The sequence below is a fragment of the Diplodia corticola genome (assembly GCF_001883845.1).
Source record: "Diplodia corticola strain CBS 112549 chromosome Unknown scaffold9, whole genome shotgun sequence".
NCBI classification, from domain to species: domain Eukaryota; kingdom Fungi; phylum Ascomycota; class Dothideomycetes; order Botryosphaeriales; family Botryosphaeriaceae; genus Diplodia; species Diplodia corticola.
In genome coordinates this window covers 194,161-218,780 of record NW_017971488.1, presented here as the reverse complement: position 1 = coordinate 218,780, position 24,620 = coordinate 194,161, and the positions used below count along the sequence as shown (strand labels likewise).

At 55.9% G+C, this 24,620-nt stretch overlaps 9 protein-coding genes across 9 annotated transcripts; 1 reads left to right on the top strand and 8 right to left on the bottom strand.

Annotated features, from left to right (window-relative positions):
- Window positions 1-35: 35 nt before the first annotated feature.
- BKCO1_900064 (ankyrin repeat protein) lies at window positions 36-2,010 on the top strand (the record flags this gene model as incomplete). The annotated part of the gene is made up of 7 exons (XM_020279889.1): window positions 36-390; window positions 445-463; window positions 519-754; window positions 808-1,100; window positions 1,164-1,475; window positions 1,524-1,718; window positions 1,780-2,010. 7 exons carry the CDS (start codon window positions 36-38, stop codon window positions 2,008-2,010), a joined length of 1,641 nt encoding a protein of 546 aa, XP_020133127.1.
- Window positions 2,011-2,823: 813 nt separating this feature from the next.
- BKCO1_900063 (serine threonine protein kinase) lies at window positions 2,824-4,995 on the bottom strand (the record flags this gene model as incomplete). The annotated part of the gene is made up of 5 exons (XM_020279888.1): window positions 2,824-2,876; window positions 2,928-3,065; window positions 3,124-3,269; window positions 3,326-4,326; window positions 4,381-4,995. 5 exons carry the CDS (start codon window positions 4,993-4,995, stop codon window positions 2,824-2,826), a joined length of 1,953 nt encoding a protein of 650 aa, XP_020133128.1.
- A 449-nt stretch (window positions 4,996-5,444) lies between these two features.
- On the bottom strand, window positions 5,445-6,671 carry BKCO1_900062 (cupin domain protein; the record flags this gene model as incomplete). Its single annotated transcript, XM_020279887.1, has 3 exons — window positions 5,445-5,606; window positions 5,866-6,180; window positions 6,555-6,671. 3 exons carry the CDS (start codon window positions 6,669-6,671, stop codon window positions 5,445-5,447), a joined length of 594 nt encoding a protein of 197 aa, XP_020133129.1.
- A 391-nt stretch (window positions 6,672-7,062) lies between these two features.
- BKCO1_900061 (abc transporter) lies at window positions 7,063-11,990 on the bottom strand (the record flags this gene model as incomplete). Its single annotated transcript, XM_020279886.1, has 3 exons — window positions 7,063-10,680; window positions 10,738-11,398; window positions 11,458-11,990. 3 exons carry the CDS (start codon window positions 11,988-11,990, stop codon window positions 7,063-7,065), a joined length of 4,812 nt encoding a protein of 1,603 aa, XP_020133130.1.
- Window positions 11,991-12,479: 489 nt separating this feature from the next.
- BKCO1_900060 (uncharacterized protein) lies at window positions 12,480-13,283 on the bottom strand (the record flags this gene model as incomplete). The annotated part of the gene is made up of 4 exons (XM_020279885.1): window positions 12,480-12,607; window positions 12,671-12,955; window positions 13,127-13,151; window positions 13,221-13,283. The coding sequence occupies 4 exons, from the start codon at window positions 13,281-13,283 to the stop codon at window positions 12,480-12,482; spliced, it is 501 nt and encodes a 166-aa protein (XP_020133131.1).
- Window positions 13,284-14,678: 1,395 nt separating this feature from the next.
- BKCO1_900059 (uncharacterized protein) lies at window positions 14,679-16,739 on the bottom strand (the record flags this gene model as incomplete). Its single annotated transcript, XM_020279883.1, has 5 exons — window positions 14,679-16,005; window positions 16,141-16,195; window positions 16,295-16,388; window positions 16,513-16,556; window positions 16,634-16,739. 5 exons carry the CDS (start codon window positions 16,737-16,739, stop codon window positions 14,679-14,681), a joined length of 1,626 nt encoding a protein of 541 aa, XP_020133059.1.
- Window positions 16,740-17,352: 613 nt separating this feature from the next.
- BKCO1_900058 (translation initiation factor eif4e) lies at window positions 17,353-18,254 on the bottom strand (the record flags this gene model as incomplete). Its single annotated transcript, XM_020279882.1, has 3 exons — window positions 17,353-17,841; window positions 17,901-17,972; window positions 18,033-18,254. The coding sequence occupies 3 exons, from the start codon at window positions 18,252-18,254 to the stop codon at window positions 17,353-17,355; spliced, it is 783 nt and encodes a 260-aa protein (XP_020133058.1).
- A 1,215-nt stretch (window positions 18,255-19,469) lies between these two features.
- Window positions 19,470-21,111, bottom strand: BKCO1_900057 (farnesyl-diphosphate farnesyltransferase; the record flags this gene model as incomplete). Its single annotated transcript, XM_020279881.1, has 4 exons — window positions 19,470-19,607; window positions 19,686-19,868; window positions 19,926-20,985; window positions 21,044-21,111. 4 exons carry the CDS (start codon window positions 21,109-21,111, stop codon window positions 19,470-19,472), a joined length of 1,449 nt encoding a protein of 482 aa, XP_020133061.1.
- Window positions 21,112-21,700: 589 nt separating this feature from the next.
- Window positions 21,701-24,517, bottom strand: BKCO1_900056 (ankyrin repeat protein; the record flags this gene model as incomplete). Its single annotated transcript, XM_020279880.1, has 1 exon — window positions 21,701-24,517. One exon carries the CDS (start codon window positions 24,515-24,517, stop codon window positions 21,701-21,703), a length of 2,817 nt encoding a protein of 938 aa, XP_020133060.1.
- Between the last annotated feature and the right edge of the window lie 103 nt (window positions 24,518-24,620).

Sequence of the window (24,620 nt, the reverse complement as noted above, 5' to 3'; positions counted from 1 at the left end):
TCTGCTGGGTCTAGAGGCGTCGTGGACCCTGCCATATGACGCAAATACGGCCCCGAGCATCCATCCTGGCCGGGACGATGACGCAGTCCCTTTATTTAAGTGCGTCCAAAGGTTCCATCGCATTCCTCCTCGATCAGAGCCTGTTCATCATGGCTCTCAAGGGCCGAGCCCCGTTTTTTGGTTGGCGCGAATACCCGCACAACCTCAATCTTCCCGCCACGGAGATTGATGCTTCGAAATGTTGCGAGAGAATATCTGAATCCGCGAAGCGGCTTTTTGTCCCTGAAGGTGAAAGCTGCGTTGATGTCCTGGCCGTCCGAAACGATCCAGAAGGTGTGTCTACCGCTTGGCTATTCCCACCATTATCTGATGTGCAACCAGGAGACGGAAGTGAGCATTTTAATGCCGTGCTCCGCTCGGCTGATATACTCATCCCCTACCTAGAATGCTCGTCCCGGTTTTTGTGAGGACATTGGCCTTCGCTGCTCCTTGTTCGTAAGCGCTGATTGGCTCGGTAGCTTTATTCGTCAGCCGTACTCGTGGACCCAACTGCTTATTTCCGAGGTGCTCTTCCGGAAACTGATGACCATCTTCCGAGTGCATCCTGCGTTTCTGGAGGTCGTGCTTACATTCGGGGAGAAGATCGCGCCCGTCGAGGAAAGCCAGTGCAGCTTCTTCGCCAGCATTTCGAGCAACGGCGCGTCAGACTCCACATCAAACCGTCCTCCACCTAGCGGTTCTACCTGTTCCTTCGGTTTGTTGCCCACTTCGCATTTTAGTCTTACCTGAATTGATCTTGTTCTGTAGAAATCGCGTATAACATCAAATACGTCGCAAGGCATGGGAGGAAGTACCCGAAGGATCCGTATTCCGTTCGCGAATCTGGCGTGTATCAAAAGCACACTGCTGCATCTCAGCAGTGCACGTGGATTTTGCTACAGCCATCGAATGAGCTGGAGGAGCGTCTGCAACGGCACATGTTCGACCCCCTCGCGTCAAATCCCAATGGGCACCTACTTATCCACGCTTTGATCCTTCTCGTCGCATCTGAGGACTGGAGGGAATACGTCAATTACCTTGAGGATGAGTTTTCCAAGCTAGTAAGTGAAGTGTCCAAGCCTGCCTAAAGTAAGACGGAGATGAAAATATCTGACGTTATGAAGCTCGATCGTGGATTTTTCAGCAGTGTCCGTGGGTCGAACACCTCCGGAAGTATAAATGCAGACTTCTCTGATATCAGAGCGCTGCACATCCTTGCTGATAAGCTAAGAAAATTGCTACACATCCTTTCTTTGAACCGTGGTCTTGGCGCAAGAATCAAGGATACTTTTCAGTCTCTCCTTAGCCCTGTGTCTACGAGTGGCGAGGTCTCCTCCTTGTTGTACGCGAAACTTGATCTCTACGACTTCCAGATTAGCACGCAACACTCCAGGATAGATACGCTTATATCTCGCTCCGAAGGTGTTCGATCCCTTGTAAGTAGAAACATGGCATGTCCCTGACCGTCTATTAATGCCCTTCAGATCCAACATATTCTTGACATGAGGAGCTCTGAAAACAACGGCAACATCAATCGAGCTATGCGTGATCTGACAGAGCAAGGTGTTGAAGAAAACAGGCTCATGCGACGGCTCTCAAACCAGGCAACTCGCGATACCAGGTCCATGATGGTCATTGCAATCATCACAGCCATATTTTTACCGGCTACCTTTGCAGCTGTGAGTTAGAACCCCTTATTCCGTCTGCGGTAGTGCATCCATCTGGCTTACGCCATGTTAGACTTTTTTCGGCTCTAATTTCTTCGGTTTTGTGAACCGAGAGTCCGGGAGCTCCTTGGAAGCCGCTTCGAATCTTTGGATCTACTTCGTCGTTGCGGTAGCTCTCAGCGGGCTGGCAGTTTCTTTTGTTCTGATTTATTATCGCGTTAATTGTACATGGATACCACGAGACGGCACCAAAGACGAAGATGCTGAGAAGGATTCTGAAGCAACTGTGGTGGGACAGGTCTGATAAAGTACATGATGTTTTTTGACTGGTCTCGAGTTGAGCGCGATACCATTTCTCCGGCCGCAAGAATTACCGGTGCCCACTGAAAAGCGAATTTTTACCACAGACAAGTGGAGAATTATGGACATGAACTGAAGCGCTGCTATCGGCCCCTAACGAGCCTGCTTTGAAGCCACTCGGACCATTGATCTTGAAATTGTTTAACAGTGCTTACAAAACTCGACCGATCTATAAGTATTAGTGGCCTTTAAGAAAACTTGCCGAACCTGCGGAGCGAACATGCACTTACTTTGCTCGTCGTTAAAGAGTAGTTTGACGGTGGTAAACTCCTTCTTGTAGGAGTTGCGAGATGATGTAGGAATTCCATTTGGAATTTCCACGAGCAGCGTCGAAAGCTTTGGCTTTGGCTCAATCCGTGTGCGTGGCGCCTTCCGGGAAATGACACACCACCCAGTCTTGACCTCCACCGTTACCGACTCAGCTGTGAGCAAACGCGTCAGTAATGAAGTGTAATGTGGAGGACTGGTTAGTAGCTTTTTTACTTGCCCCGAATAAGCAGAATCTTCCTCGTGGCATGTGATGAGATCAGAGCAATATGGATGTCTGGTTCCTTAGCTGTTCTTTGGCCGGCCTCATTTCGTTCAAACCGTTCACTGCTCCAAAACTGAGCCTCCACACCTGTCCAATTCTCGCATTCTTTGGACTTTTGCCAGAGCTTTCCTTTGCTCAGCCTCGCCTCGGTGAGATCGAATTGAGTTTGCAAACTTCAAGTGGATCAGATGATGATCAGAGCTACGTGAATGCAGATTTCCCAACTCACTTGGGGTAAATGAATTGTCTTAGGAGCAATTCTTGGAATCTCAAAACATCTTTGGCTCTAGTCAGTAAGCCTGTCCAGTTTACAAATGACGGAGTCATACCGATTCGCTCCCGAAATTCGAAGTTGTATGCATCCCGAGATGGGAGTAGCTTGAGACCAACATTCCACTTTTCGGATGGTTCCGTCAGGATAGACGGGGCATACAGGGGTTGTAGGCCATACTCTTCATGGGTAGTCACTTGATAAGTCAGCTTAGCGCTCCACGCATGGTGGTCAAGAAAAGCTCCTTCTTATACCTGAGAACTCTCTTCCGAGAACCACTCCGCTGCCGTTACTGAAATCTGTACTCCATATTCCCAACCTGACCAAGTTTTGCAGCGGAGAATTTGGGATGAAAAGCGAGCATTTCTGCCTGCGTGCTCCCCCGCTATAAAAGCAGTCACTGATGATACACTGGTTAGCACATGTCCAAAAAGCTGAGCTTGGAAGATAGGTTACATTCTTGTACAAGGTTCACCGCTAAAAGCGGCACCAAGATCGCTTTCAGACATTTCCCAGATATCCGGTAGAGCCGAAGAATATCCTCGGTTTAGCAACATCTGAGACGCACTTTGATGTAGGTTATTCAGCTGTTCTACGACCTCGTCGGTACTCGGTCGTTCCTTTGGCTCTATCCGTAACATTTGTCGTATGAGGTTGAAGAAGTCTCTTTGGAAGAAGTTTTTCTGCCAAAGCTGATCGGGTTCGACGCGGTTCTCGTCCCTGCTTTTTTGAAAGCGTTCCTGCAGCGATTCAATCCGGCTCAAGACGTGGCCTTTCAACGTGGGACCATCAGGTTCGCTCTTGTAGAAATGCTCCGTTCCAGCATGGGTTCCCATTGAGTTCGGATCCTCCCATCTGCGCTCTTTTCGAAAGAGGGAGAGCTCGCCTTTATCATGGATATCAAACGTGGCTATCTCCAATATGATGGCTCCAAGCGACCAAATGTCCCAGGCTGGAGAGTATGGCTCATTCGGCGGCGGCGCATAGTAGCCCGGCGCCCGATGGTGATTATCCGAGTCCAGGTTTGAAGACCCAGATCCCATGGGCGGAGGTTTGAATCTCGAGAGGCCAAAATCCGAGATCTTCATGATGTATCCTTGAGTATCCCGTGCTTTGAGGATCAGAATGTTTGCCGGCTTGAGGTCCAAATGATAGGCTATCTTTTCTTGGGCTCCGTTGTTCTTGTGCCTGCCATGAAGGTAGGAGAGGCCCTCGGCAATTCCCTTGACTTGTTCCCAAAGCTTCGAGTGTTCGAAAGCCGATTCCTTGCTCTTCAGAAACTCTTCAAGAGTATCTTCAGCGCGCTCGAAGACGATGGAAAATACCGAACCGTGGTGAAAAGCGCATATAGCCGTCATCAGATGAGGATGGTTGATCTTCCTGATTTGTAGGATCTTGAGCCACTCTTCTGGCCCAGAAATAGAGTTCTTAAATACTTTGCGAACAAGTCTGGTAGCCTGTGAGACTCAGTTAATATAGAAAGCCTGGGGTGTTCAAACGGAGAGTATTACCTTGCTTCTTTTTATTGTTTCTCCAACATAGTCGTCTGACTGTATTTTGAAACCGAAAACCTCACCAAAGTTGCCTTCCCCAAGGTGCTCGGTGTCTTCTTCAATTGGAACGAATTCTTTGTTGCTGAATATCGCTATGGGGCTGTTTCCAATCTTGCGGACGTGGAACTGGTACTGATGGAACAGGATCCTCTTGCGGACGCTCGCGATGTGATCCGGACTTAATTTCAACTTTGACAGAAACGCAAGCGAGCTTTCGCTGAAATAAGCATCCCCAAGGCGAGCATCATTTGCGATAAACTCGTTGATCAGTGTGGGTACCGAAAGGGACAGCAACAGGGCGTAGACTGATGCATACTCTTGGTTGATTTTTCCCATGTGATCGTCTGCCAGCAGAGCTCTGTTGTCGACAGGACCGCCATGCGAGGCGCAGGTTGAGCATGTGCAAAGGTAGATCTCTCTCAATGGTGCCGTGACCCAGAGATCATGGATCGATTTTATTGGGACATACCCGGGACCTCGTGGTCCACCAGGAGAATACTTTTCGTTGATCTGTGGCTCTATCATCAGATTCCAGAGCGAGTTATGAGCTTGTACACACTTTGGTTCCGTCATTGAAACGTTGTGGGCTGCAAGTAGCTGTGCAGCATCTGAGATGCGACTCAGCGTTCAGCTTATCTATCCGGCAGGCTGGACTGCTTTGTGAAACAGCCTCGAGACCCAAGCGTTGCGTACTATCACTTTAATTGTCAGGCATCCTATGAAAGCCGCATTTTTCATGCATGAATTCACGAGAAGATGACGCAGCTTTCTCAACCCAGAAAGTCCATCCTGGGAGACTCCGGGCAATTCATCCACTGACATTCAACCAAGTACAACATAGGTTGCATGCGCCCACAAGGCGGAACTGATGCGCGCATGGTGGCTGGTCAGCATGACCCAAAACAGGCGATATGCATCAACGTGCATTCATTGGCAAGCAAGGATCCCTAGTCTGCCTTTAGCCGTTTTCGTTTGTGTCACTCCATGACGATTGCAGCACCTTCTATACGACCCTCAGGCTTCTATCTCGCGAGAACACCGTTCCAAACTCTTTTCAAAGGACCGTCCGCCCCAAACACCGGATCGCATGCCGGCACTGGCACTCCCTTGATCTCGTCGAACAGTGGATCGTCGGCGCCGCGCAGCGCCGTCTTGCCCCACTCGTTTCTCCACTTCGGCGAACCCTGCACACGGCCAATTGCGGGAACAGTGTCAGTGACGGCACAAACCATGGACTTCGGTTTCACCATTGAGGGGAGGTTACCCTCTCGGACGAGGGGACCTCATGAGGAGGAGGAGGAGGAGGAGGAGCGGGAAAAAGGAGAAAAGGAAAGTAGGAAAAGACAAGTTCAGGACCGCCGCACAATGCCATGCCACGCCATGCCATGCTCCTCCCCTCTCCCCCGATAGGTATCACAAAACACGCACGTACGTACGACGTACCTCTGGATAAACACCAATATACTTGTACCCCGCATCCCTCCGGACCGACGCGTGCGCGACGCCAGCGGGGACGACCACGACGTCGCCCGCAGCGACGGTGACGCGCACGCCCTGATCGATCGACCGGCCGTTGCTTGATCGGCGGTTGTTGTTGTTGTCGTTGCCATCGTCGCCATCGTCGTCGTCATCCGTACCGTCGAGTACGGCGTCCGCGCCGCCCAGGCCGAAGACGAGCTCGGAGCGCCCGTGGATGACGCCGTAGCATTCGTGCGTGTTGGGGTGGAAATGCTTGGTCGTGATGGCGCCCCAGGTTCCCTGTGTTTTTTGTTTTTGTTTCTTAACTCATTTTCGTTACCGGCTCAGGGGAGGCCTTCTTTGTAGGTTCGTGTGTGCCTAGATTAAGGGGGATAGGGTATTCGAAGTTTTCTTTTTATAAAGTTTTCTTTTTCTTTTTGGTAGTTCGCAGAGGGAGGAGAAGAAGCAGGGTGCGGATGGTAGGTAAGTAGGTAGGTAGGTATATAGGTAGGAAATATGGTACGACGAGAAAGGAAAAAAAAAGGGAGGGGATGCATAATGCGTTTGCAGAAAGTGGAGCGGGGGAGTCTTATTTTCTGTAAAAAAAAAAAAAAACTTGCCTTTTTCTCCCATTGGTTCCGCTGGAGGAAATCCGACGTCGACTCCTCGTCCACGGGCGTGGGCAGGACGCCGCGGTAGACCAAGACGGGGAAGACGCTGTTCGGGCAGTGCGGGGTGGGGCGGACGGGATACTGCTCTGGCTCGGTGGTGGTGGTGGTGCCGGACGACATGTCGAACAAGGGCGTGAAGTCTCGCTTTGGTTTGGAACTGCAGTCAAGGATGACGCTGGTGGTTTTGCGTGCATCGACGTTAGGTGTAGTCTCTAATTATCATGGACGTCGGGGACGCGGGGTCGGGTCGACTACGCAACCCGTATCTCCCCCACACCAATCGCGTTGCCGAGTCTTCCTAAAACGGAAATATTATCCGCTTCTGCCCTATACTACACGGCTGCGCCCCCTGCTTGTTCTACATGACTTCACAACAGTCGGCCTCGAGAAATGGTCGATTCAAGACTCTGCGACCCAAACGCGCAGTGGACGAACAGCTCAAAAAGAACAACCTCGTTCCATAAAACCATTACCGCCACCAACCCTACCTGACTCACCCCACTCCCACTCGTCACCAAAACCCACTGCTACGCCTCCGATGACTACTCCTCGCCGCCGCACCAGAACGTCTCCTACCCTCCCTTCTCTCCCACCTCTTCCGCTCCAACCTCTCCACCTCCTCCGGCGACGGGCCCACTCCCCTTTCCTCTTCACCCTCCCCCTCCCCCTCCAACCCACCCCCCCTCAGCATCCGCGCAAACGCCCCGCCCCTCCTCCCGCTCAACTCGGCAAACGTGCCCTCCTCAACCACCCTCCCCCCATCGAGCATGACGACGCGGTCCGCAATCTCCATCATCTCCCTCGCATGCGTGATGACCACGACCGTCATCCGCTTCTTCCCCATCCCTGTCGTCCCAGCACCAGCACCAGCACGACCACCAGCGACCAACCCCCCCACCGTCTCCCGCACCACCCGCGCGCTCTCCACGTCCAGCGCCGACGTCGCCTCGTCCAGCACCAGCACGTCGGGCCGCCGCGCGAGCGCGCGCGCCAGCGCCACCCGCTGCGCCTGCCCGCCGCTGAGCCCGAGCCCGCCGTCGCCGACGCGCGTGTCGTAGCCCTGGGGCAGGGAGGCGACGAAGTCGTGGATGCCGGCCTGGCGGGCGGCGGTGTGGAGGATGGTTTCGGTTGTGGTTTCGGTGGTGTCGTCGTTGGGGTCTGCGGAGGAGGGGGACGAGGGGGAGGGGTGGTTGTCGTCGTTGGTGTCGTCGCCGGGGGAGTAGTGGGAGGAGGATGAGTGGGATTGGGACGGTTGCTGTTGCTGTTGCTGTTGGTGGTGACTACCAAGGCCGTAGAGAATGTTCTCCCTCACCGACGCCGGGAACAGCGTCGGCTGCTGCCCGACGACGGCGACGAGCGACCGCAGCGTCGGCGTGTGGAGACGGCGGATGTCGCGGCCGGACAGCGTGAGGGACGCCTCCTTTCTTCCTTCCTCCTCCTCTTTGTCGTCGTCTTGATTGAGTGGTGGATGCGGCGGGTACAGCTTCAGCAGCAGGGCCGCGAGCGTCGACTTGCCCGACCCCGACGGCCCCACGACGGCGACGCAGGTGCCCGCGCGGACGACGCAGCTGACGTCGCGCAGGACGCGGTGCTGCGGGCGCGAGGGGTACGCAAAGTCGAGGTGATGCAGCGCGATGTCGCCGACGGCGGGGACGCGCGTGGTGCCGCGGCTCTCGTGCGACGACGAAGGGGACAGGTTGGCCAGGCGCAGCAGGCGCGTCGCCGTGTCGCGGGCCGAGCCCATCTGCGGGATCATGCCGACGATGGCGTTGACGTTGGTCATGCTCATGGTCAGCTCGGTGAAGGTCTGCAGCACGGCCGTCGTGTCGAACTCGCCGTCGGCCACCAGCACCGCGCCGTAGTAGAAGAGCAGCGCCGTCGCGAAGAAGACGACGCTGTCGGTCAGGCCGAAGAAGAGGCCGCAGCAGGCGGCACGCTTGGCGCCGCGGGCGAAGACGGCCTTGGTGGCGTGGCGGTACTGGGTGCGCAGGACGGGCTCGAGCGTGAGGGCGCGCACCGTCTTGACGTTCACGAGGGCCTCGCTGAGCACGTCGGTGGCGGCGGCGTCGGCCTGGTTGAGCAGGTGCTCCTGGCGGCCGCTGACGCGGTTGAAGGCGACGGTGATGGCGTAGAACAGCGGCGCCACGCCCAGCCCGACCAGCGACAGCTTCCACGCCGACGCCAGCGACCACACCACGGCCGTGCCCATCATCAGCACCGCCATCAGCACCGCCCCCGCGAACCGCCCCACCAGGTTGCGCATCTCCTCGGCGCAGTAGTCGAGCGCCTCGACCAGGCTCTCGACCCCGTTCCCTGGCTCGTCGAAGAAGGACCGCGGCTGCGCCAGCACCGACTGGAACGCCCTCGCCCGCGCCGAGTGCACCCACATCTGCCCCGCGTACTCGAGCGAGAGGTGCGAGAGGTAGTTGGCCGTCGCGTCCACCACGGCAATGCCCAGGATCGCGAGCGAGTACACGAGCGCCCGCCGGGACCGGTCCGGCCCGCGCAGGTAGAAGGTCGTGAGCAGCTTGTTGAAGATGTACGCGAAGACGGGCGTCGAGATGGCGTGCACCACGCACATGGCCACGCCGACGACGAGCACGAGCCGCTGCGCCCAGGTGATGCGTGGCCAAACGTCTGAGAAAATCTGCTTGAACGTGAGTAAGCTGCCGTCGTGTTCCTTTCGTTTTTGTTCGCCGCCGCCGATAAGGGGCAGTCGAGACACCAGCCGGTGGAGGAGTGACCTGGGCGCTACTGCTGCCTTCTCCCGGCCCACTGGTGCCGAGGAGAGACCTGGCGTGCCGGCAATCGCAGCGGTCAGTGTCTCTCTGCGCCGACGTTTCTCCTGAAGGAGGATGGCCTCCGAACCGGAGACCCTTCTGCTCTTACGCTCCGTGTCATCGGCATCGGTGACGCCGAGGCCTATCTCGTAGTCTCGCTTGGTCATGGACATGGGGCGCGTGTCTGCGAAGGTGTAGTCAAAATCGTAAAAGCTGCATCTCCTCTTGCTGTCGAGAAGCTCAAAGTTGTTGGATTGCTCTGTAGGCGAGCTTTCATCGCTGCGTATCTGAGGCGAGAAGGCCGCAGTTGGTGGAAGGACGCGCCAGAAGTTACCGCCCACGGCTGCCGGGAGGAGTGTCGAGTTGCGGTTGCCGGGCTCGACACGTTGCTCCATGAACATGCTGGGCACGAAGCGAGGCGCCCCATAGACGTCGGCATCGAGATAGCTTTGCAGCGGGTCTTCGTCGGCCGAAGATTCGTCCGAGTAAATCGAGCTGGTTCGCCGTAGTAAGCTGTAGGGTCTGGGGCCTGCTTGGGCAGCAGTGCTACTTGTTCCGGCGGCGAAGCCACTCGAATTGGCACCCATCCCCGTCTTCTCCTCTCCGTTCTCATCAACTTCTTCTTCCTCTTCTTCTTCCTTGATGGACAGGAACCTTTGAAACGGCGAGCTCTTGACTCTTTCCAGAGACTTCCTGTACCCATCCTGCACAACCTTGCCCTTGTCCAGAATGTAGACGTAGTCCTCCTGTTGAATCTGCGAGATATCATGCGTGATTATGATGGTCGTTCGGCCCCTCCGCCAGACCCTGATCGCCTCCAGGATGAGCGTGCGATTGACGTAGTCGAGAGCGCTGGTCGACTCGTCCAAGATCAGCACCGGCGTGTCCCTCAGCCGAGCTCGCGCCAGCGCCATCCGCTGCCGCTGCCCGCCGCTCAACGCCGCCCCGTTGGCCCCCACCAGCGTGTCCCACCCGTCCGGCATGCCGTTGACCGTCTCCTTCAGCAGCGCGAACTCGGCCGCCGCCTTCACCTCGTCCAGCGTCACGCGGTCGAAGTCCGGCCGCCCGTAGCTGATGTTGCGGAAGATGGTGTCGTCGAAGAGCACGCTGTTCTGCTCCACCAGCGTGATGTTACGCCGCAGCCAGTCGATGTCGAGCGCCTCGAGCGCGTGCCCGTCGAGCGTGATGCTGCCGGATTTGGAGGGGTAGAAGCGGCAGAGGACCTGCCCGATGGTCGACTTTCCGGAGCCAGACTTGCCGATGACGAAGGTGGTTTCGCCCGCGGCGAAGAAGAGGGACACGTTGTCGAGAGCAAGCTCATCCGGGCGGACGGGGTAAGAGAAACAGATCTAAGTTGCAACCGTTAAGCGATGCGTTCGCATAGAGCGGGTAGAGAGGAAACTCACGTTCTTCAACTCGAAATCTCCGGCACAATGGTCAGGCTTCAGCCCCTCTCCCGGCCTTGATTCTTCCTGACCCTTCGATCCGTGAACCATGACCGCTCTCAGCTTCGCGCCGGCCGCCCTCCCCTTTTCCATGACGAGGAACTGCGGCAAGATGGACATGAAAGCCTGACAAGCCATGAGCGCCGCCCAGAACGTAGTCAACACCTGCCCCGGTGTTTGGCCCTTGTCAAGCAGCGTGCTGCCGTACCAGAAGCCCTGGATGAACATGGAAAAGCTGACGAAAGACATGAGGCTCATCTGCAGCGCGTTGAGGTTGGCCTGGCGCACATAGTAGGAAGCCGCCTCACGCGCGACGTTGGTATACTTCCAAACCTCATAGTCCTGCCCGTTGAATACTTTGACAGTCTCGATGGATCTAATGGCGCCGATGGCGTATTTGAGCGCTTCCTGCAGCTTGTCGACCTGCTTGTCGATGTTCGGTTGGAGACGAGTGGAGAGAAATGCGACGGCAACAACGGCGACGGGAACGACGCAAAGGATGACCAGAGTGATGCGCCAGGAGTAGTAGAGCGCCATTCCGAGGCACAGGAGTGTTGTGGCCAAGTTCTCGCAGATGCCGCCCAGCGGCTGCGACAAGGAGAGTTGCAGCTCACGGATTTGCCTATTACCAAGTATTAGCGTAGAGACTCTCTTCAACGGATCATTAGATACTATACTTACGTTTGTAGCCGCGGAACCATCGCCGCCACCCCGTTCTTCCTTTGGTCGAACCAGGTCATGTTTCTCTTGAGAAGCGCCGCAAACACTCGTTCGCGGGCACTTCTGGCCTGCGTCTCCCCAAAGAGTATCCATATAGTGAAGAAGAAGCTGTTGAGGAGCCAATTACCCGCAGCTAGGCCCAGCAGATAGGTGCAGTTTTTTGTGACTTCGCTCTTCAGCTTTTCTCCTGTTATTGCCCCAGCTCCATGCTTGGCGAATGCGTCGAAAACTCTTCCGAGGAGAAACGCGTTTGCGGGCACCGCTAGACCGCAGACGACGGACAGGGACAGTGCGAGGGCGAGTAGCGGAACGTGTTTCCTGGTCAGAAAATTGAAGAGGTCTTTCCATTGGGTCTGCCTCAGCGCTTCGTCTTCTCCCAGGATATCCACATTCACATCCTGCTCTGCAAGACTGTCGCTGTCGCCATGTTCCTCATGCTTATACTTTGTCGTTCCGGGTGGAGACGGTCGATTGACATCAGACGGTGCGGTCATCGTGTCCGGACGAGGGTATTGCGTAGTATCGTTAGGTCCTTGCGATGCACGCTGTGTGCCCTATCGCGATGTTGACGTTGAAAGACGGATCTAAAGCATGTAATGAGTAGCAGACAAGTAGCGGAATAATATTTCGCAAACAGCAAAGTTCATGTGGTGAGCGAAGCCAAGGGACAATGCTAACGCCAAGTTGTTCAGTGCAACAACAACAAAGACAAGAGGGACAATGGTAAGGAATTGCCGAATTTTCTAGGCACCGAGCCTCCGGTGTCTATCTGCAGTCACGTTTCGTGGGCTATCCTGCGAGGATCCCATGGATCCAAGCATGCCACCAGTAATGGTATCGTACACCCCGCTTCCAATGCGTGACTCTCCGTCATGCCTAGACTAACATACCTGAGTCTGGCCAGGGTCACTGTATCGGAGAAGTCAGGTAGCGACTATCCAGAATGCCGAAAGGGAAGATATGAGCGCTACACGCCGCACACCTTACTCCTTCTTCGCCGCCGCCTCGGCCTCCTCCTTGGCCTTCTCCGGGTTCGCCTTCTCGTAGATCCAATCGTTCAAGCCAGCGCGGTTCCTCGCAATCTCGACGGCATAGAACTGCATCCTCACCGCTGCAACGCACACACAGACACAACATCAGCACAAATATCACCACCACAACCACAGCCACTCACCGAAAATCGTCTCCTTCTCCGAATACTCGGTCGCATGGCTGGCGCGCAGCATGGTGCCGAAGTTGTAATCGTCGATGCGCTTCTCGTACGCCATGATGAAGTTGCGCCACTTCTCCTTGCCCGCCTTGCTCTTCATCTCATCCTCGTCGATGGTCGCGGCCGGGTCGAAGTCCGGGAACTCGGTCTTGAAGTGCTCGTGGATCTCGTCGTCGATCTTGGTCAGCCGCAGCTTGCTGCCGCGCATCCGCTCCAGGATCGCCCAGTACGTCGTCATGTGCTGCACCACTGTCGTTGCGAAGACGCGCCTTCTTGCTTAGCATTTTGCGTGTGCTGCGACTTCTCGTCGTCGCGAAATGCGGACGTGGTGTGGAGCTTGGGAGGGGGGGTGGTAGGCGACGCCGACGACGGATGGGGTCGAGATGCTGGGTGAAATGGAGAGAGGAGGGGACGGCGTACCCTTGACGGCGAACTGCTTCTCGATCTAGATTTTGTGTCTGGGTCAGTCCCACCGGCTCGCCTTTGCTCGAGTCGTTGCGCGTCGCGAACATACATCCTCAAAGTTGTCGGCCTGCTCAGCATTGAGCTGCGCGCCGGGCGGTCCGATGGCAGACATGGTCGGTTACCTCGTTCTCACAATATGTACGCTGGAAGAAAGAACAAGGGTCGGGGGTGGCGCGTTGCACGGGAGCGAAACAAAAAGATGATGCGAGAGCTTGAAACTTGGGCGGGCGGGCAAATATTCTTGGGCGCCCACACCCACCCCGCCTTCGTCATACAGGCAGTATTTCTTAGATCATCTCCGTAATCTTATCAGTTCTTGTTTGTCTCGTTTGCATCTCATGACCCTGACTCCTCCCCGACCGGCACCCAACCGGGCCCCATCCGGCCCCCATCCGTTGCAGCCGGGCGGAAAACGAAAGGGAGCCCGCAGATCTCCACTTCTTATCGAAAGGTAATTTGAGCACCATGCAAAGCTCGCATTATTGATGATCTATCTGCCCCAGTAATATTACTGCCCGTCACTACTGCCCGTCACTGCCCACCCCATCACGGCCCATCTCTGCCGGCAGCCGGCGGCCATCTATGTACCGCAACGCTTCCCCAAGGCGGAAGGAACGACGGCTGCGACATCGTGTCCGTGTTCAGCTGGCTGCCCATCATCGCCCTGCAGATCTGGGGCAGTGGGTGGCGCAAGCGGGGGGCATTCAAAGAAGAGATAAGGCCGGTTACAGATCATGTTCTCCCCTTGACTTCCTCTTGCGAGTTGTCTCTTCACCATTTCGCTAAATGTTTTAGCATAAGTGATATGTTGGCCGCTGCCGGACAGCACACATCTTGTCTCAATTTCAATAGAACATTTCTTCAATGATCACCTGCCGTTCATGTGTTGAGCCCCCACCACCAATTTAATCCACCATCACTAGACTCGACGATGGCGACATCTACTAATTAACCATGGTCTAACTAGAGACAAAAATATAATTACATTGTAACTTAATAGCTAAGAATGTATAGAGGTGGCGAAGAACTCAACCTCCGCTCAAGAGAGACAGTATAAAAAAAAAAAGAGAGAGAGAGAGAGAGAGGGTCGGTCAGTCAGTCAGCCAGCCAGTTTGAGTCTATTACATCATAGCAGCACACGAGAAGAAAAACATAAAACGAACTAGGTAACGTCAACAACGATGACGACGACTATAAGATTTAGGGACGACGATGACGACGACAGTTTTTTCCATGGATGAATCAATCAATCAAGATATGAACAAAGCAACGACCACAACAACAACACAGCACTTCGAAAGCAAAAGTCAGACAGAGAGAAGAAATGATAGACGAACAACAAATTAATACACGAACCGTTCCATCTCCCACATCTTATATAGGCAAAGGGCGAATGCTAAGGTATAATCTCTCTCTCTCTCCAAAAAAAAAGAAACCACGAAACAGGGTGAAAAAAAAAGGGACGAGCTAAAGGGATGTGTGTGTGTGTAAAGAAAAGGGCTACCATCTACACACTAGCCCCTGCCGCAGCGGCACCACTCGGCTGCTGCTCACCCCCCTTCTCCCCACCCTTTGGCTTATCCTCCCTCTCCTTCTCCTTCTTCTCCTTCTTCTTCTTCTCCCCCTTGCCATGTTCCTTCTTCGCCGCCGCCTCCGCCATGAGCTGCTCGAACGCCATGAAGTCGCCTTCCTCGTCGGGGTCGCGTTCCGCCTTCGCGAACAACTCCCCGATGATGACAATCGCCTGCGCGCGCTCGACCCTCTTCTCCAGCTTCACTGCCTTGTCTTGGAGGACCTTGTCGCAGACGTCGCGCAGCACGCTCTGAATCTCAAACTTGGACCCGCGCCACGCGGCCGCGAGGATCTTGCCGGTGACCAGCTTCTCGAACTCGGCCTTCTTCTCGTCCGTCCACTCGTCGCCGCCGGCCTCCTCGGCCTTGGCCATGGCCTCCATGCTCATCTGCGCGTCGATGGCCGTCGAGATGGTCCCCCACGTGTCCTTGGCCAGCTGGCCCTTGTCCTTCAGCCGGCCGAAGAAGCCGCCGATCCCCAAGAACTTCTGGCTCTTGAGGAAGTTGGTCCCCTTGCTCGTATACACCTGGCCGATGGCATGCAGGATCTCCAGCCCGAAGCTCTCCATCTTCAGGTTCTCCACCTCGAGCTTCATCTGCTCCTTGAAGCTCTGCGTCACCCCCGACCCCTTGTCCGACTCGGTCCAGATGTTCAGCCGCTTGACCAGCTTCTCCGCCAGCGTCGCCACGCGCTCGTCCCGCACCTTCTTGCGCTCCATCTCGTACGCCGCCAGCTCCTCGCGCTGCTCCTTCGTCAGCCCCCCCTTCTTCTTCTCCTTGGCCCGCAGCTCCTTCTCCTTCTCCGACACCCCCGCCGCGTCCATGCGCGCCTCCTCCTCGCTCTTGTCCATGATCGCCAGCCGCGTCGGCACGCCCCCCTTCGGAGGTCCCCGCGGCGTGCTCGTACCCGACGCGGGCGCGCTCGACGCGGTGGCGTCGGCGGCGCCGGCGGGAGCGGTACCGGCGCCGGCGGCAGCGTCCGTGGCGTCCGCTTCCTCTTCGGCAGACGCATGCTTCTCGGGCGCGGCGGCAGAGGCAGAGGCAGAGGCAGAGGCGCCGGTGGTGGTGGAGGAAGTGCCGGCGGTAGCCGCGCCAGCGCCGGGAGAAGTCTCACCAGCCGTCGTGTCCGCCGCGGTGCCCGTCTCGGCCGCTTCTTGCTCGGCCGCTGCGGCGGCGGCCGCCGCCGCTTCTTCCTCTTCCATCTCCTTCATCGTGATGTCCATCGTGTGCGTGAGGTCTTTCATGAGCGAAATCTCGCCGATCCTGTGTTTTGTTTCCACTTCCCGTCAGCCCGTCTGCAATCCCCCCCTCAAGCCATCGAAGCGCATGGAGCGCGCATGCCGAGTCGGTGTGAAAAGGAAGGGTGATGCCTGTGTATGTGCATGTGCGTGTGCGTACCAGTCTACGAAAGCCTCGCCGCCAAAGATCATACCGAAGAACTCGGCCGGGTCCTCTGTTTCGTGCGAAAAAGAATCGCATGTTAGCAAATCCCGCGATATTTTTTTTTGGTAGGCCCTTATGTAGGGACTTTTGGGTAGACGTGGTTGCGTACCGAAACCGCTGTGCGGCACCGCTCCTTCTTTGCCGTGCATGTCATATTGTTTCCTGAGCTCTTTGTCGCTGAGGACTTGGTACGCCTCGCCGATCTGTATTGCAACGCGTATTGGTTGTGTTGATCAGACATTTGCCGGGGAGGGTTGCGTGCGGAAGGGCGAAAAAAAAAAAAGGCGCGGGGCAGCAGCCGCCGCCGCCGCAGCGAGGAAGTCTTACAGCCTGGAATTTCTCGTGCGCACTCTCATCGCCGGGGTTCTTGTCTGCAGGGAAGAGAGAAGCAGGTCAGCGCCGAAGTTCGCAGGAGATGCGGCGTGTCGCAATGTGGAACGTGGCCTACCCGGGTGCAGCTTGATCGCAAGCTTGCGATATGCTTTCTTGATCTCGATCTCGGACGCGGTGGGCGGCACCTGCAGGGCGTCGTAGTAGCTCGTGTCGACAACCATTTTGGCTGCGTCGGAAGACGGGGTATCGAGGGCGCGGCAGGTAGGAATGGGGGGGTGTTGGCGCAGGAAAAGCAGGTAGCGGTGGTGCCTTGGGCTATGTTGTGCTGGAAGTACGGAAGGGCGGCAAGCCAACAGCGGCGGGACCCTGGCCCATGACGACGATTTTCTCACTGCAAAGCCACACTGGGGCAACGATCACCCGAACACCCCTCCGGCAAGCCACAACCGCGACGTCACAGCCCGTAGGCAACCCACGCATCAAACGAAAAATGTTGTGGTACAAGAAGCTTTTTAGTATATCGACAGAAACCCGTTCCTGAAGATGCCGTCGTCAGCCTGATGCAACGCCGTGCTAAACCGTGCCGTGATAATCGTCCACCCCCAAAACTGAGCTATCGGGGAGGGCCACCTGTTTCACCTCCCGTGTATGATGCTCGTAGACTAAACGCCGTTGCAATGAAACCACCTGCCCGGCCACGAGCAAGCCCAAACTTTTCCCGTCTTGCCGAGAAACCCTCAAGGAAACTAGAGAGAAACAATCCCACCGCATCCGTGAATTCACATGAGTCGGACGTCATTAATGTGCTGATTCCAATCGCCTTTGCTCTGTCGCTTAGACGACAAACTTGGCCTTCGCCCTGGTGCTGCCAGAGTGCGCGCTGTCAGTGTGACCCGAGAACTCGACCTGGTCGTTTTCCTTGAGCGTCAGCGCCTCCTTGAAGCGCGAGCCGACCTTCAACAGGACCTCCTTGCCCTGCTCGAAAGTCCTGCCCTTGCCGCCCGCGTTGTTGCCATCGCCGCCGCCAGGGAACGGCTTGCCGACAGTGCGCGTCCACAGGCCGATACGGTAGAAGCCCTTGCGCACGTTGACAACGACACCCATGACTTCGCCGTCGCCCTCATCCTCCAGGGTCTCGCCGATGGCGGCCAGCATGACGTGGAGCCAGAGCGAGTCGATGTCGATGAGCTTCTTGTCGCGGAAAGAGAACGACCACTTGCCGCCATGCTTGTTCTGCGGGTCCTCCCACTCGGGACGGACGCCCTGCTTGAACAGGTGGTAGTCGGACTTGAGCGCAAGCTGAGAGGTGGGGGTGATGTTGTTCTGCAGTTGACACGTCAGCCATGAGCCAGCGCCGCGAGTCACGCAGCCGGTGTACGTACGTAGATGCCCCAAAACTCCTCGACCGAGTCGAAGGAAATCACCTCCTTCAGCAACTCGTTCCAGTTGTCGCCCTGCGGAGCAATGGGTCAGCATGAAGTCGCAGCAGCCTCGCGATTGCGGCGTAAACGTACCCTGCCGCTCGGCGGCTTGGTGAACCAAAGAGTCCAGGCGTTCATCAACGGGTGCTTGACGTTGAAGTTGTTGGGATCGTGGAAGACGGTGACAGGCTCGCTGTCATTGTAGGGGACCTTGCCCTCTTCGCCTTCCTGAGTGCCGTTCATGTTGCCGCCCTCAGGTGAGATCGGGATGGTGTCGAGGGGGACAGGTTCCTGGGGGTTTGCGGTAGCAGCCATGGTGGATGTTGGGTCGGCGCAAATGTGGGCGGCGACGGGCTTTAGGCGTGCCTAAAAGCGTTTGGCGAGGTTTAGGCGGGTGTAACCGCGGAACGCTTCAAACGTGCTTCAAGGATGAGACGCGCGCAGCGAGCGGACCGGCCGGCTGAAAGTTGGTCTGGATGATACCGCCTGGTGAAACGCCAAGCAGTGGGGATGCGCGATTGCCGAATGGCGCTTGTTGCGGATGTCGAAGGTTGTGTAGCAGCGGAAGCTCTTTGAAGGATGGCTTTAAGGTCGAGCTCGCAGCGAAAAGTCGGGCAGTCGCGAAGTTGCGGCAAGTGCGGCTTAGCGCAGGTCCGCCTCAACTTCGGCCCAATCCCCGCCCTGCTCATCTGCCGCTTCCCGTTTGAGCATTTCCCTCACGCCGTGCTTCGCAGCTGACGCATGTCTGATAATGTGAGCGTCTTGAGATGAGACCGTCCAGAAACACGCCGCTTGCTCATTCGCCTGTCTCCATCAAAGCTCCAACACATGACCGGTGCTGGCAATGACTGTCCTCTGTGCCGCAGGCCGGCATTCGCAAGCGATGATGCAATTGCATTATGATCTCCGGATAATTTGGAAGATGAAACAGCGTCCTGCTATTGCGCAGCCAAGGCGTTTGGCCTTTCAGCAATCACCCCTCAGCCCATTGAGAGTCACCAGAAAGAAACACATGACGTCATATGACCAGGAGAAAGGAGCTCGATTACTGAGTGTATGTGTACCGCACCAGCTGGCGTGGGCCTCATAGTACTTGGAGGCACACACCAAAAGTTCCCGATTACCGGGTAATGTAACTCGATATCAGCACATCTTCGGCACAACCGACGCCACTGAAAGGGCATGATTGTAATTTGACATCCGTGCTATGGGTACCCAGGATTCGGAAACGGAAATGCAAAGTAAAGAGTACATGTCCAAGGCTGTGAGACACCAAAAGACGGCAAACAGAAGCCAATCGCCGCAATCTTGGCGAGATGGCCTCTTGTCCGCAAATGCGAATTACTATATTAGTAACAGATGAACGAGTCGCCTCGGGCCAACTGCATCGCTCACGCTGTCGAGAGCTTAAGTGAATGAGAAGGTAATACATGCTCTGGTCGTTATACATCAATGGTTACCCCTTGTTTCTGAGAGGACCATATACCAGTGAGATCAAATGCGACTGAACAAATGTGCAGGCGGCGACCTCTAGAGCTCGCCGTGATCGAATTTCTCGATGGCTTGCTGTGCTTGCGACGAGCCAGGCGGGGGGGCTCTGAACAGGCCCTGCTTGAGCTGAGCGTAGGCAATGTCGAACCTTGCACCAGCGAACCACGCGACAAGGAGCTGCAGGATGAGTGTTAGCGAGCGACGAAGTTGGTGGTGTTGATGGGTTGTGCGCAACGCAAAAATTTAAACGCTTACCATGCAAAATGTGACTACCGTTAGCGTGCCCATTACGGCAATGCCCATGTAGATCATGTCCCACTTGGCTTCCTCCTCTTCCTTCTTCTTCTTCGCTTCTTCCTCCGGGCTCAATGCCGCCGGCTTCATCTCCTTGTTCTGCGCCGTTTGCGACGGGAAGATTGATTCGATGAATTGCTCAATCTGTTCAGATATTAGCAACGCGTGCATCTAACGCGAAACAATTTCCCTCCAACTTACCCTGCCGCAAGCGATGCTGATCTCGAGGAAGTTGGGATCTCTAGGATCGTTCTTCTTGAGAATCTTACGAGAAAACTCCTTGAAAACCTCACAGACAATCTGCAGGTTCTGCGTCGACCGGACCATAAGCTCGCAGGCCTGGCCCTTGGTGATCTTGACGTTTTTCTCGAAAATGGCCGGGTTGCGGAAGCACAGCTCGAGCGTCGCAATGGCCATGGTCTGGGGGATGGCGCAGAAGTTGAACACACTCTGGTCCCTCAGACCGGCAAGATAGAACAGGCAGTCAGGCGCGCGTCGCAGGGCAGTCAAGATCATCTCTGAGTTGCAGTTGAGGGCCTTGTCGCGATTCTCGGGCTTGAAGAGGTCTTCGAAGACCTCGACGTGCTTGGACCAGATTTCCTTTGGCCAAAACTTCCGCCTGTCATCCAAATCCTCTTTGATGTCCCTGATGATGTTGATCTGCTGCAAGAACTGACCCATGGACTCCTGCAGCTCCGGGCGCTTGACAAGAGCGGTGTTGGCCAGGTCCGCTTCGACGAAGAGGCGCGTGAGACCCTCTCCAACGAGGCCAGCGACGTAGTGGCAGTACAGCTCGTAGTCCTTGACAGTCTTCACACCGTACTCGTTGTGCTCGGCATTGTTGGCGTAGTCAGCCATGCCGTTACCCATCTTCTTGGTGATGTCCTTGATGATGGCCTGGTACGGCTTCTTGATCTTCTTGAACTCCTCGATGATGACCTCGAATTGGACAAGCAGCTGCCTGTCCTTCTCGTTGGGGCCATTTCCATCGAAATTCCAGCCATCTTTCTCCAGAATCTGGTCGAAGTCGCGCAGCAGAGGCTCCTTTGTCTTGATGTCGATGGTCATGTCATCCTCGATGGTGTCGAGGCCGCGAAGGATGAGGTAGAAGAGGCAGACGGGGACGAGAAGCTCGGGGTGCAGCTCTTGGATGACGGCGGCGAAGCTACGGCTGGTCTGCTGGAGGAAGACGAAACACTGGCGCAGCGACGCGCATTCCTTGGACTCGTCGCGCTCGTGAACGGGGTTGTGCCAGACCTTCCTAGAGCCTGGATCAGTTTGCACGGCAGTTGCGAGTGCGCCAGGGAGCCATCTCGTACCATTGGATTATGGACCGCAGCTCCTGCACGTGGAACAGGTAGTACACGACATCCGACGCCTTCGGCATGATGACAAGACGCGTGCGCTGGGAGGACTGAGAAGGGATTGGGAGGAGGGGGGGCGTGGCGGGATCAGCGCGGAGCGAGAGTCTGCAGATATATGGTGGTCGCGCGCGGGATGGAGGTCGGGTGGTTGAATAATGCAGCTGGCGGGTGATTATCCCACCATCGGCATGGTGCTGGATATTTAGGGGAGAAGCGCCCACAAGCGATCTGAGCCTCCTCCGCTTTTTGCGTGCAGGGCGCACCCGTACCCAAGCGGCGTCCGACTTCTGACCGCCGGCCGCGGCGACACCTCGCTCCGGCGCCCGGAATCTCCGCGACGCCGCACCAATCTGCCACGGAATCTCCGTCATCTCTCGTTGCATACACAACCCATGGTCTTATTCGCTACAGCCAGGATATCTATATGTCGTACGTTGTTACAGGCCCGCATTTACGCCGTCGAGCAAGGCCGCGCTCGCCCCCATCTGCAATCAAACGCTCAAGATCAGGCCATTTCCACCTCAACCGTCATCAAAGCGAAAGCATGCGATAGAGCCGTCGCGGAAGAAGTCGTGGAACGAAGATTACAGTAAAAGAAAAGAAAGACCCAAGTCATCTGAGTTTGTCCAAGAACGTGAATTTCGACGACACGGACGGCTGCCGTCCTCTCACCGATCCTTCCGTGGTACTCGAACGATCCGAGCCCCTGCGACTCATCGACGAGCTCAGAGGGTTCGACCGCTTCTTGTGTTTCTTGATGAGCATCTGGATCTCAGGCGAGCTTCTCTGAGCCAGCTTTACTGAGCTCTGGCCGTAATTATCCGTCGCGCTAATGTCCGCTCCTCGCTCTATGAGCGTGGCAACATTTCCTTCCTGTCGTTTTTCAATTGCCACGTGCAGGGGCGTGCGGCCGGCAACATCTCGCGCTTCTCGGTTCGCTTGACGGTCGAGCAACACGCCGAGCAAGCGCTCTCCTCCGTTCTTGGACGCTGCGATGTGGAGTGTGGTCTCGCGCTCCTTGTTTGGCGTATCGAGGCTGCCTCCTTTTCCGAGGATCGAGTCAATGATCTCGACACTACCGCTCTTACGCACCGCACGGTGAAGCGCAGTGTCGCCTTTCTTGTCCGTGGCATGGACGTCTGCACCTGCCGAAAGCAACAGCCGGACTGTAGTAAGGTGTCTCTCTTCAGCGGCATACATCAAAGGCGTTCCGCCAGTCGACGTCTTTGCTTCGATGTGCGCATGCTTTTCCAGCAGCAAGTGCGATATCTCGGACGATCCAGCAAAGCTTGAGAGGAGAAGGGGGGTCCAGCTGGCATCTACGTGTGTTGGGTGAGTATCTGCCTTGCAGTCCTTGCTGGCAGGAAGCCGCTTACCTGAAGAGCCCAGCGACATCCACTTCCTCGGTCCCATACACTCAAGACCGGCATCGTATGCTAACAACAATTTCACGAGGACGGCAAACTTGAGATCGACAGCACGGTGGAGAGCCGTACATTCGTAAGATGTCGCATCTACCCTCGCACCTTTTCCGAGGAGATGCGCGGCGATAGGTTCATGTCCAGCCGTGACTGCATGGATCAAGGGTGTAATGCTCCTGGCGCAACGTGTTTCTGGACTCGCACCCTTTTGAAGGATGTCTTGCACTATTCCGTCTTCCTTGGCCTGGATGGCGTGTATCAGAGGTGTCTTTCCATCCGCGAAAAGCGAGTCTTTTCCAATTCCCAGGTCCAACTCCATCAACAAGTTCGCGATCTCTCGCCGGCCTCCTTGAATGGCCCACTTCAAACTTTCTTTCGCAAGTGCTCGTTGCTTTTCGACGTCTTGAATTCGATGGAGCACCTCTGTAACGCCAGCTTCGCTGTCCTTTTCGATGGAGAGTTTGATTGCGCTCTTTGGGTCGAAGGCTGGGGACGCTGGGTCATGTCCGACCTCAGTCAGCCATGACCTCCCACTGCTACCACTTGGCATCACTTCGAGGCTCAATTTGCGTTCAGTCAAGCTCGGCTGGCGGGGTTTGTCTCCAAGATACTGTTCACGTAGCGCTTCTGCTAGTATGTGTTCTCCTTGTTGCTGATAAATATGGGCCAAAAGCGCCACGGCATCGAATATGAAAGGATCTCCTTTCGGTAGAGACTTCTCAGCCCCAGTGAAAGCTCTTTTCGCATATCTCGCAGCTTTTTCTAACCGCTCCTGCTCTTGATATATCTTTGCATAAGAGAAGTACCACCTCCAGATGTCCGGCGTCCTTCTCTTGTGCTCTTCCAGCAGCCGAGTGTAGATTTTCCTTGCCTCCTCCAGCTGCTTCTGTTTGTAGTATATCTGGGCCAGTCTCTCGAAGACCTCAGCGTTGTCATACTCCATGCCGTGGTTGCGACGACCCTCTTCCAGGTACCTCATCATCATGTTCTGGGCAGTCTCGGCTCGATGGTAGTTCCCTTTGTCGAACTCCTCGATGGCCTGGTTGTGGAATCTTTCGATGAGTCTCTTCAAGACACCTTCTGAGAAATGGTCGTCAAGGTTGGGATCTGGATCGTCCTCGTCATCAGAATGCTCGTCGGACCCGATCCCGGAGTCCTTCGGTTCTCCGCGCACTGGAGCATCAGATTCGGAAGCGCTGGACATCCTCGGCGGTGTCACCTCATTCTTGAAACTGGGACCTGCACCGGGGCTTTGCGGCGGCGGCGATTCGACTCCGTCCATCCACCTGTGTATCGGTGGGTCGGTAAGTTGGAGTCCGCTGCGGATCGAATCGGAATCAACGCTTGTTGCAGCTTCGCTGACGGCGGCGGCAGACATGATGACCTGCTCTACATCTTCGTTTATTTCGTGTTCCCCTGGCATGTCGGCCTCGATGTCGGCTGTTTCGGGGTCATCGACTTTCTCCGTCTCCGCGGGCCGTGACAACAATGTTGATTTCACGTCCTGGATCTTACGGGACAACTCCTGGAGTTCGTGCTCGATCGAGGCATGACTCTGCAACTGGTTTGCCAATGTCAGAGTAGACAGAGACACTTGCAGAGCCTGCGTGTACGATTTGATATGGCTCCGCAGTATGGAAATGATATGCGACTTCATGTCCAGCTTCAACTGAGTCATTGGTCTCCTCCCAAGCGTCGTCTGCTTCACCGCAGCATTTTCTAGTATCGACTGCAGCTTGACCAAAGTCTGTCTACAGCGTCCGAGAAGCTTGTCGATGCGCGTCCAGTGGTTTTCTTCGAGATCCGTCATCTGCCGCAGTTGCCAAATCTTCTTTGTTTCAGCGACCAGCTGCAAGGCTATTTGGAAATTGTGGATCTCGACCCCGAAGCCGGAGACGGTGATGTCGACATGGCTAGCTGCGTCGCAAAAGGCTGCTAGCTTGGAGATGATGATGCCCGCCAGCTGGGCAACGTTGGCGGCGCTGGCGCATATGGATAGAGGGTCCATGGCGGTGGAGACATAGGACCGAAAAGAGCTGCAGCAAGGGAAGCCTTCGTGCTGGGTGCACCAAGGCGATGGGGGAATAGAATGAACGGTGGGGGACAGGCGG